Here is a 12,984-nt window from a genome sequence, read left to right on the forward strand (position 1 = left end):
ATCGGAGGACTTGAATGGTCTTGTGAGATTGGGTTTTAATCATGCGGAAAAAATCACAGAATTTCTCAGCCACTTCACTTTTTTGTCTTAACAGGTAAACCCAAGTAACACGAGTGCAATCATCAATAAAAGTCACAAAGTATCTATAATCAGGGGAGACAGTTTCCGGGGCAGGCCCCCATACATCAGAGTGTATTATTGAGAAGGGAGTATCAGATTTATTTGTGGATATATGATAAGTACTCTTATGACTCTTAGCAAGCACGCATGAAGAACAAACTGGAATGTCAATGGATTTAAACTCAGGAAACAAAGTACGAAGATAATCACTTGAGGGATGGCCGTAGCGCCGGTGCCAGAGCCATAACTGTCGGGTTGAGGACCCTTGAGCTAAATGAGCTGACCCAGTACTTGAGATCTCCTCCACATAGTACAGTCCATCTTTCTCAGTACCACGGCCCAGTACCGTGCCCGTATGAATATCCTACAAAACACAAAAATGAGGATACATGAGTACTCTGCAATTTAACTGTTTGGTGATCTGACTGACAGAGAGTAATTTGCAATATAAGGAAGGTACATAGAGGCTGTTGGAGACATTTAAAGTGGGGGTTATAGAAACGGTACCACCACCGATGACCGGAAAAGAGCCACCGGTAGCGTTTAGAATATTGGATTTTGAGGGTGGGGCTGACACAACAAAATCTGAAGAATCATTAGTCATAGTGTCTGTGGCTCCTGAATCAAATATCCACCCACTAGTATTTTGTACCTTGCTAGAATTAAAACAAGCAGAGGCACATTTAGATTTATTTAAAGAGACAGGGGTAGAAAGGTCATTTGCCCTCCTTTCTAACCCTAAAATACCTCCTTTTCGATCATAAGGGACACCCGTGCCTCCTCCTTTTGCGGCTCCTTGTAGTGCCGTGATAAACATCTCCATCATCTTTGCTGAATTAAGAGTGAATTGGTTCACTGATTTCTGATTTCCATCTTGGCTATTCTGAATTAACTGGAATAGTTTTTGTGACAGGTCTGCTATTGGATCAATTATTGCCTGGGATTGGTCAACCGGGCTGGGGAGGTCGGCCATTGTTGTTTCGGTGAGAGAAAGAAGTTGGGAAGGGTATCTGGTAAAGGATTATTGCAGGATGGCTATATTTTTAGACCGAAACCTGCTCTGATACCATCTTGAAATTATAGGAAGAAAACTGTTTTTATTTTCTTACCTCTTGTGTAGTAAGTTACAGAGTTTATATAGTACATGATATGAACAATTAGACCTTTGATTGAGCCCTCAATTATGTCCTAAAATCGTGCTATGCTAAATATGGTAAGATTTGATCACTGACTGATTTACAATCATGACAGAGGATTCTTTCCAACAACTGATTGATTTACAATCATGGCAGAGGATTCTTTCCAACAAAAAGAAGCATTCACTTTGAGATCCCAGAAATCCATGAGGAACAACTTATGGAGGCACAACCACAAACCCAATTGAATTCTCCAAGAGTCTCGGCATCGTCGGAGTCTTCTGTTGCAAGTCCTTCGAGAACTTCAATTGCTTCGGGAAGCTCTTCAACAAGTCCTCAAAGCTCGAGTTCAACTGGTGAATCACCACCGAGACGAGTACGGTCACTTCGAGAAATCTATGAAACTACTCATGCTTTGTATATTGCAGATCCTGTTTCATTTGAGGAGGCAGCAAGCAAGAAGCAATGGGTTGTAGCCATGCACGAGGAACTTAAAGCAATTGAAAGGAATAAAACCTGGGAGCTAACAACACTTCCTGAAGGCAAAAAGCCAATTGGTGTAAAGTGGGTTTTCAGAACTAAGTTCAATGCAAATGGGAGTGTACAAAAGCATAAAGCTCGGTTGGTGGCCAAGGGGTATTCACAGCGGCAAGGAGTGGACTATGAAGAAACTTTTTCTCCTGTTGCAAGGTTTGAAACAGTGAGGACTCTTCTTGCTCTAGCAGCAAAACAAGGTTGGCTTGTGTACCAGTTTGACGTGAAATCAGCCTTCTTAAATGGAGAATTAGAAGAAGAAGTGTATGTCAATCAACCCGAAGGTTTTGTAGTCTGTGGAAAAGAAGAACATGTTTACAAGCTGAGGAAGGCACTATACGGATTAAAGCAGGCACCTCGAGCTTGGTACTCAAGAATTGATACCTATTTCTTATCAAATGGGTTCGAGAGAAGCAAGAATGAGCCCACGCTCTATATGAAGAATCAGGGTAAAAGTTCTCTATTTGTTTGTCTATATGTAGATGACATGATCTACATGAGCTCCTCCACATCCTTATTGGAAGATTTTCAATCAAATATGAAAAAGGAATTTGAAATGACTGACCTGGGTTTACTGCATTTTTTCCTTGGAATAGAAGTAAAACAGGTTGAAGGAGGAATATTCATCTCCCAAAAGAAATATGCTGAGAATTTACTTCAGCGTTTCAGAATGGAGAATTACAAGACTGCTCCTACTCCCATGAACACAAATGAAAAACTCCAGCTTAATGATGGTACAGAACAGGCAGATGAGGTTTTTTTTAGGAGTTTGGTCGGTGGTTTGATTTATTTAATTCATACACGACCAGACATTGCCTTCTCCGTGGGAGTTGTCTCAAGGTTCATGCACTTTCCCTCAAGACATCACCTTGGAGCAGCAAAAAGGATTCTGAGATATGTGGCTGAAACTGTGGATTATAGGATTTGGTATGATCAGAAAAATAGCTCTGATTTATTTGGGTATACGGATAGTGATTGGGCAGGTTGTAAGGAGGATAGAAAAAGTACTTCAGGGTATATTTTCAGTCTTGGATCAGGAGCCATATCATGGAGCTCAAAAAAATAGGCATCCATTGCATTATCATCCTCGAAAGCTGAGTATATTGCAGCAACCTCTTCAGCGTGTCAGGCGGTGTGGTTGAGAAGAATGCTGTCAGACCTTGGGTAAGAGCAAGAGAAGGCAACTGAGATCTGGTGTGATAGTAAATCGGCGATAGCAATGACAAGGAATCCAGTTTATCATGGGAGAGCTAAGCACATTGATATTAGAGCTCATTTTATTCGTGAGCTTGTAGCAGAAGGAAGTATAATTCTAAAATACTGTAGCACCGATGAACAAGCTGTTGATATACTGACAAAGTCTGCTCGAAGCAAGCATGACTACTTAAGGGCTAAAATCGGTGTCTGCAAATTTGAATCATGGGGGGATGTAGGAGAATGATTCAACTTTCAGTTACGGCTCCCCTATCCTTCTGCCAGTATCTCTACACGTTCAATTAGTTTGTTGTTTTTGTTTTTTTCAGTTCATGAAAACACGTCAAGAACGTGTGCTATTTTTCTGGTGTTTGTTTTCCTTTTCCGCTTGTAACGAGCCTATATAATAGACACCTCTTGAATTCAATAAATGACAGGAGTATCGTGTTTCAAGCAGAAGCATTGAGTGCTGTTGTTTCTTCAGTCTATATTAATCCTCTGTTCTTAAATTGATTCTGCAGAATTTCCTTGAGGAGCTTCTCCTTTTGATAGTGGACAAAAATTGAAAACTGAATGAATCATGAGTGAGAATGAAAATTTATATAGAATTCGTAGCAGTAGTAGTAGCGGCTGTAGGGAGGGAATTTTTAATTTTAAGGTTTTCATTCCCCCAAGCCAAAAATATATATATTAGCAAGTTTATCATTATATTGCCGCTACTAATTGATAGGGTTCCCTTTATTAATTAATATAATATTATTTATTTTTATTTTTTGTAATTAAAATATTTTATATTTTTAATTAAATAAGCAAAATAAAATAATTTTAATTTGTTTAAGCAGATTCAAAATCAACGCTATGAATTTTTTTTTAAAAGAAAAAAAATCATGACCACACCTTTGTAGAACTCTATTTTTAACATCAAAATAAATTTATTTTCAAAAAAAAAAACTTCAAAATTAATTTATACGCAAAATACAAATATGTAGGTAAAAAAAAATTCAAGTATGTAAAAAAAAAAATTTTAAGTGTGCCAAATTTGGCATAATTGTGTTTTTTGATAGAATAAGACCCTAAACGTGTTAAATCGTTGGTTAAAAATTTGAAATAATTTTAGTATAAATTTAATTTATATATTGTGGATAAAGAATTTTGGTTTTTTGGTTACCGATTAGTAATTATGTTTAGTAATTAGTAATTCTGTAAGAAATTTTCAATTATCATAATTTCCAAATTTGCTAATTGGTCAACTTGAAGGTTGTGGGTTTGTGGAATTTGTTTTACGTGTAGCTGCAGAAAGGATTTTAAAGAAATGCAATGGGACACAAATGGCTGTAACTGAACAAACTTTTAGATTGAATTGGTTTTCTTGGCATTGGAGAAATGCCAAAAAATTATACTAATTCTTTTTAATGAAATATTCATGATGTTTGAATTTTTTGAAACTGGCATTTTAATATTTTTTATGTGCTAAGACTAATCGTTTGATTCTTGAAAAATGATTCGACAAAAAGTTTCCAACACTATTATCTAATTGTTTTATGTGCTGAAAATATATATACATAAAATTCTTAATATATGTATCTTGTGATTTCCAAATAGCAAAATTAACTCTATAAAATAACAATCAGTTTGAGAATGAAAAATTAAAAGATAATGCAAGTGCTCAATTTTTGTGTATCTTTTGTGGTCGCTACTCAAATCATGTTGATTAAAAACAAATTATCAGTTCTTAAACTATAAATGCACTTGCTTTGTCCAAGGATATATTTTGACACAGATTACCATAATTTAAAAGCATCCTTCAACTAAAATTGATTCATTAATATGTAACTTATAAGTTAGAAAATAATTCTCAATAACTTTTCTATATAAACAAATGGACAATAGAAGAAAAATTGATTGAGAGACAAAAAAAAACATATTATATGAAATTTTTTAGAACCTATAAGTATATTTTTTGAACTTGATAAACTAATATATAATAACTAGAGGACCTCAGAGTAATTCTCCAAATTATTTTATTAGTTATAGTATTCTATCGTAGTTATATAATTGTGACTAATTTGATAGCTAATTCCATTACTATTTGATAATTATAACTAAAATATCATAGTACTCATACAATTCATTTAGCTACGATGTTGTGGCTAATGATTTAGTAATAGTTATGACAAACATAATTACATGACTAATATTTTTATGTTTCTGCCACAAATTTTTTGTAATGACTAATAAACTGTAGTTAATAAAATAATTATTACTACAATCATATTAGCTTTGTGGCTATTAAAATTATTACCTATAATATTAATGTGTTGTGACTACAATGGTAGTAATTGTTACAAAAAAATTAAATTTATAGCTATTATATCTATTAGCTATGATATTACTTTGTAGCTAAAATTAATTGTGGCAAATAGTCAACAAATAGTTACATTATATATAAAATAAAACAAAAAATACATATTAGTTATAATTGTTGCATTTTTGTTACTAAATAATTTAAATTAGCCACAATAGGTTTTTAGCCGTAATAAAATAAATATATTAGTCACAATAATTTTTTTTGTAGCTACGTATCGTAACTAGAGATGCAATATGTTGTAGTGACATATCTTCCTATCTGATCCTTAAAGATCTTATTCATCAGCCGCTGATATGCTGCCCTAGTATTTTTCAACCCAAAAAGCATAGCCCTATAGTAGTATGTCCAATCTTCAATTATGAAAGAGGTTTTTTCTTCATCCGACCTATCCATAGGGATTTGTTGATACCCTAACATAGCATCTAAGGATGACAAGTAATCAAAATTGGCTATGGAGCCGACTATTTTATTAATATCTGGGAGGGGATAATAATCTTTTAGGCAAGTCTGATTTAAATCAATGAAATCTATACACATTTTATATTTATCATTAGCATTTTATATTAGCACTGGATTGGCCAACCACTGTTGGGTACATGAATTCCCTAATAAACCTAGCCTTCTCTAGTTTCTGCACCTCTTCCCTTGTGGTCTGTTGTTGCTCCTTTCGAAATACCTTCTTCTTCTGCTTATTTTTTATATGTGACATTCTATTTTTTATAGATCCTTTTTAGCTATTTAGTTATATTATTATTATTATTATTATTAAATATTAAATCTTATTACAACTTAACATTTAACTAAATAAATTTTAGTGAATTATAGTTTTGTTGGATAAGGTATAAGTCTAATAAAATTTAGACAAAAAAAGTCTGATAATTTATATTTTTATAAAATAAAATTAGATATATTTTACTGTAAATATATATATATATATATTTGTTTATATTCATTTAAAAAATAATATTCTAACTTATTTTTTATTTAATTATTGAAAATTAATGTATTTTAATAAAAATAAAAAAATCATGAATATTATAAGAAATATAAAAGCGTACCAGACGAATATAAAATTAGCATTTCTAAAGGGACATATTTATGAACTGTATAATAAATAAAATTAACTATTATATACAATTTGATTTTTCAGTAATTTGCCGAATGGTAATTTTGCGAGATTCTCGTCGCAACTGAATCGAATACAATTGTTAAATCAAGACCGAATCTTTGGGTATTGTAGTTTTCTAGTATCTCGGGCCGCTCCATCTCGTCTCTCATGGATAACCTTTTTTTCGCAGGCTCACTAGCTCTGTATAATTTTTTTGATTCCGGATGGATTTAATAATTAAAACAGTCCGACTCAAACTGATTCAAATAACTTTTAGACCCACTTTTCATTAGACCCAAAATAATTAATCTAAATTATTTAGTAGTTTCGTGCTAACTATTATATACAATTTGATTTTTCTATACTTTTGCCGATGTAAAATCTTTTTTAACAAGCAAGCAGCTGAATCTAATACCTTAACATGAGTATAAAAAATAAAAAGAATCTTTATTCATTATCAAATGCACATATATGAGATTTTATGTTATCCTCCTAAATATTTACAATATGAATTTATACGGATCTAATTTATATATGTATTTTTATGTACGAATAAATTTTTATCTAAATCAATTTCATGTATTTTTAGTGTAAATATATCGAGTTTTATATAAATTCTACTATCTATTTATACTACAGATGCATATGGATCCAATCTGAAGTGATAACATTGATCACGATTTATCACGTGCACATTCATTGACACATATATCATGGGGAAGTAAACAGGAATTCAACTATCATTAAATTAAAAGATGAACTGATATGCTTTAAAAAGAAGAAGATAGCACATTCTTCATGATATTACGAACCTTGCACATTGCCTCCAGTGGCTCAGCCTTGGGCATGGAGAGCCCTCTTCCTTCTGACATCTCAATTTCTTGGTCACTTACCCTTTTCCATTCAAAGCATTGAATCACAGACCCCAAAGAAAACCCTACAACACGATTTGCAAGAGCCATTCCAGGACACGACCTCCTTCCCAGCCCAAATGGAAAATACTTGTAAGCTTCTGAGCCTTGACCTGCACTACTATCAAACCTCTCAGGTTTAAACTCAGTTGCGTCGTCCCAAAGCTCAGGGTCCCTATGTATAGCCCATTGATTAACAAGCAGCATTGTGTTGGGCTCTACATGGTATCCTCCAACACTACACTCTTGAGATGATAAATGTGGAAGAAGCAATGGACCTGGTGGATGCAATCTCAAGGTCTCTGAAATGATGTTCTGAAGATAAGGCAGCTTGGAAATATCAGATTCATCCATCAAACTTTCTTCACCGATCTGCGAGTCCAAATCATCTTTTGCTTTCTCCAAGATTTCTGGATGATTAAGTAGATTGGACATTGCCCATTCTAATGTCACCGCTGAGGATTCGGTACCACCAAATACAATATCCTATTCATTTATGAATTGAAAGTTCAAGATACTGACGAGATAAAAAAGTAATTTAATTGAAAGAGGTGGATTTAACACAAGTAACATGTGAAAAGACGAGTAGGTTAAGTATAGGTTATCTGGCTGCACCACCCCAAATGAAAAGACGAGTAGGGTAAGTATTTACTGATAACTATACAAATGTTAAATAATAATATAATATAGTGTTTTAATTTTATTGGTTAATAAAGAGTAGGGTAAGTATTTAGTATCGAATAAATCAAAAATTAAAATTTTAATATTTATGAAAATCAAGAATCGATTTAAATTGAAATCGATTTAAATCGAATTGATTTAATTCAGTTTGATTTATTTCAGTTTGAATGATTGAATTTTTATTTTTTATCTTTTATTTGTCGTATTTTAAAATTTAATTAAAATATTTCAATTTTAATTATGATCTTATCTCTCTATAATATAAAAAATAATATATTATTATCACTAATTAGTTTTGTTTAATTCTATTGATTTTTTTATTAAAATTGAATCGAATCAAAATAACTAAAATTTTTAAAAATAAAAATAAAAATAAACTAAAAAATAAAAAATCAAATTAAAATTTTAAATTAATTTGACTCGATCAATTTTTTCAATTTAAATTATGATACTGCTGAAAAATTTATATGTACGATTATTTTTTTTTAAATAAAATGTTTTAAAAAAATGTCATTAAAGTAAATATATATTTTGTAGGAAAAATAGTAAATTATATATGGTATCCATCAACTAATTAAAGTAGCACTAATTATTTTGTTTGCGTCATCCATCATTGACCCAGACCTAATTATAATATCTAATGGGGTGGTAAAAGTCCTTATCAAATCCAACTATATAATCCAATCTATTTTAGAATTTGTTTTACAGTTATTTGTCTGAATCTGTTAGTATTTTTTTTATTATAATTTTTAATCAAAGACGCAAACTTTCACAAGACAGCCACCAAGGTCCCCAAGTCACGTAAATTCAAAGATGAAAAGCATAGAAATTTAGAGGCGCATCATCAGTACTAACCAGAACCAGGCCCTTGATAACTTCATCTGTATAGTATTCTGGTTGTGATTCTTGCATAGAAATAAGATGGCCGATCATGGTATCCTTCCTTCTCTCCGGTCTTGTCTTGTCATCTCTCCGATGCTCGTCAATAAGATTTTGCAGAAACCTATCAGTTCTTTTGGCAAGCCTCATCACTCTCTTCACAAAACCCTGGTAGTCAATCCACTTCAAGAAGGTCAAGAAATCTCCAAGATATGAGGCTCCAGCATATGCAAAAGTCTCCATTATCATCTCCCTGAATTGCTCTGCCTCTGCCTTGTCCTTTCCAGCCACTTCCTCGCCGTAGTACCGCTTCCCGGCGACCATGCGCATGATTATGTTAAAAGTTAGCTCAGTGAGCATTGGTTTCAACTCTACCTTAGCAAAATCATGGCTCGAGAGATTATAGAGTTTCTTTAAGAAAATCTTGATCTCATCTCTCCTGATGTCTTTGAACGAGTTTAGACGACTCGATGAGAAAACTTCAAGACTGCTTATCCGGCGGAGATTGCGCCAGTGGTCGCCGTACGAGGCCGTTGCAAGGGTGGTGTTGTTGTAACCAACATACTTCTGAACGGTTAAGGAGGGACGATTGGCGAAAACAATATCATTTGTTGTTAAGCATTCCTCCACTGCGGACGGCGATGATATGACCATAACTCGGCGAGAACCGAATCGGAGAGAAATGATTGGACCATATTTCAGTGAAAGAGCATGGAGAGATCGATGGAGGGGAAGATTGACTAGATGGAGATGACCTATAATTGGAAGAGCAGGTGGGCTTGGTGGGAGGTTTCTATGTTGCATGCATTTTCGTAAGCAGAAGTTTAAGGCAAGAAGAAGAAAGAGGACGGCCAAAACTACAGAGAGAAACATATCATCCATGCTTATGGCTTTCTAATCTGTGATATCGGATTTGAATTTTAATAGGAGCCAGTAATATATAAAATAAAACTATTATGAAATAATAATTTATTTTAATTAATTATAAACAAATCACTAATATAAAAATACATGACCAATAATCGTTGGGATCCTTAGTCCTTACAAAATAGATTACACCTATTAACAGATTTGAGTATCAATTCGATTTGGACAGCTTAGAGATATCTTGAATTTAAATATAAATTTATTGTTAGACCAGATTTAATTTACATTTTTAATTTCATATGTATATATAATTCATATTTAATATTCTATTAAAATATGATTTCGATATAAGTATTACATAATAATTTTCTATTGGAACGGCAATCTTTTCTCTTTTTTAAATATAAACTTAGATTATATTTGTCTCACAATACTGTCTCACAATACTACCAATGGTTGTTCAAAGAATTTGGCAATAAAACTGAATTTTTATAACAATTTTTCCTCTAAATTTTATAGCGCCTTTATTGAAACTCTACTGTATTACAAATAAAATGCAGAAGATAAAAAAATAATAGAAACGGATATGTTATAGAACTATCATAATTTTGAAAACCGAAGAGACTACTATGTCACACAACAGTAATACTCTACAGTAAATAGGGAAGAGTATATTTCGGTCTAAATTGAAAAATCGAATCGAACCGGTTGATTTTGGTTTATCGATTCGATTAATTGGAATGGTCGATTTGATTCGGTTAATGTATTTAAATTATTCGGTTTTCGATTCTGTTCAATTTAAATATGTTAAATAACCGATCAAACCGAAAAAATCGATTTAGTGGCTAGGCCCAAGCCCATGCCCTCGCCCTCGCCCTCCCCTGGCCTCTCGTACCCAACCCAGCACCCCAACCCCCTCCATCCCTTTCGGCCCCAGGCGTTCTCCACTTTCTCCAATCTCCTTATTCCCCCCTCCCCCCTCCCCCCTATTCTCCCTGTAACGCCCCGGAAATCCGGACCGCTACCGGCGCTAGGATCCAGATCGGCATAAGGCCGCCGGGACCCGTAGCAAGCCTAACATAACCTGTAAACATGTTTAATCCCATACATGATCAACCATATACATAAAAAGATAAAACTTTTCTTCATACATACTGTCATCAACTAACTCAACCTGTGCATACTCTGAACATATACATAACATAGTCCCTCTGTGGGATCTTATCAAGCCTCGAAGGCAAAACATCCTGTGTTGAGTTAGTTTACATAAACATCATAACATAAGATCATGTACATACAAAAGGGATTAACAATATTCTGTGGTCAAGCACAACTCTATCCTCAATAACCTCATTACATAACATCCTGAATATTTTTACATTTCATCATAATACATTTGTCATGTCCACACACTAACTATTACATACATATGACTTTTTCTTCTTGCCTTCTCTATCTATCCCGTACCTGCAAACCTGGGGGTTAGGGGAGAGGGGTGAGCTAGATGCCCAGTGAGTAGAACTATAAAAAGGATATTTAAAACATGCTATCATGAAATGCGTCACTGCACAAATAAATCACACCACGGATGGACTGATTCAAAAATCCCTCAACTCCATGCCCGGCCCTATTATGGGCACCACAGGACTTCGTATTGCCCGGCCCTATTATGGGCACCACAGGTCTTCGTATTGCCCGGCCCTATTATGGGCACCACAGGACTTCGTATATAGAAGGCTAATGAATCATCCTAATGTCCATCCACTATCATCTATCACAACAATACAATGCGGCATAGTCGTGAATTCTAATGCAAACAACCTATAATATGATCATGATGCATGAAGCATGATAAAAGCATTTCATTTCTTAATTTAAAAGGTTAAGTTTAGTTCCACTCACCTCTGGCTGACTCTGACAAACTCTGTAGCAGCTGGCTCACTGCTGGGGTCCTTGGTTCCTCGGGTCCGAACCTACACAGGTGGACTCCAATGAGGGACCAAACATACATAAACATAACTCTAATATATTCCCCAAAAACCCCCTAAAACATCCTGAAAATATCACATAGAGATATGCATGAAGTGGCTGAACAGGGCACTTTCGGCGGCACCTTCGGCGGCCGAAAGTCCTGGACAGAGACGAAACTCAGGTAGGTTCGGCGGCACCTTCGGCGGCCGAAAGTCCCAGACAGAGACGAAAGTCTCTTTTCGGGGGCAACTTCGGCAGCCGAAAGGCCTGCCTCCCCAGCCATGTTCGGCGGCCGAACGTGCCTTCGGCTGCCGAACCTGGTTTCTGCCAAAGGGCAGAAACTTGGCTCCTTTGTGCAATTTCGCCTCCAAACTCACCAATCATGCATATACCTCAGTTAAATCATGCATACAAGTTCCTAGGGGCCTCAAAACATCAAATACCCCAACTACAACACTTCAAGCATACTCAAACATGCCACATTGCTCAAGAATCACATAAAACCTAACATTTGCTTAAAAACTCATACAACCCTATACATGCCATTCTACCCCATAAAATCACTTAAAACTTACTTAAAACACATGAGGAGCTTAAGATCGGCTCTTACCTCTTGAAGATCGAGAGGGAGACGACCTAAACTTGGAGATCCACGAAAACGAGCTCCTGAGTTCCCAAAGTTCCAAAACTTGGTTTAAAAGCTCAAAACCTTCAATGCAAGCTTAAAACTCAAGAAAAATGGTAGAGATTTGGAGGAAGAACATTAGATTTGCAAAGGGAAGGTCGGAAGCTTGCTGTGGCCGAAAATGGGAGAAAGCTCGCCCATTTCGGCTAAGTGCCCCATTTATAGGTGGCTGGCCAGACCACGTTCGGGGGCCGAATGTGCCTCCGCATCCATGCAATGTTCGGCGGCCGAACTTGACTTTCGGCGGCCGAACCTGGACTGCCCTCACTCATGCTTTCGGGGGCCTAACGTGCCTCCAAAACGCATGCACGTTCGGCGGCCGAACTTGACTTTCGGCGGCCGAACCTGGGTTTTCCTCCAAAGACTTTTCATGCAAAAACTCATTTAGTTTCATACTTTAAAACCATTAAAAACATGAAAACATTTTTATGAAACATGATTCTACCCTTCTAGAGGTTTCCGACATCCGAGATTCCACCGGACGGTAGGAATTCCGATACCGGAGTCTAGCCGGGTATTACACTCCCGAT

The 12,984-nt window shown here is 35.2% G+C and overlaps 1 protein-coding gene across 1 annotated transcript; it reads right to left on the reverse strand.

Moving 5' to 3' along the window:
• Window positions 1-6,447: 6,447 nt before the first annotated feature.
• Window positions 6,448-9,829, reverse strand: LOC110609920 (cytochrome P450 81Q32). The gene is made up of 2 exons (XM_021749760.2): window positions 8,908-9,829; window positions 6,448-7,857 (listed from the first exon to the last, which is right to left on the reverse strand). Exons 1-2 carry the CDS (start codon window positions 9,811-9,813, stop codon window positions 7,231-7,233), a joined length of 1,533 nt encoding a protein of 510 aa, XP_021605452.1. The 5' UTR covers window positions 9,814-9,829; the 3' UTR covers window positions 6,448-7,230.
• Window positions 9,830-12,984: the final 3,155 nt, after the last annotated feature.

This window comes from Manihot esculenta, chromosome 2 (genome assembly GCF_001659605.2).
Source record: "Manihot esculenta cultivar AM560-2 chromosome 2, M.esculenta_v8, whole genome shotgun sequence".
Lineage (NCBI taxonomy): Eukaryota > Viridiplantae > Streptophyta > Magnoliopsida > Malpighiales > Euphorbiaceae > Manihot > Manihot esculenta.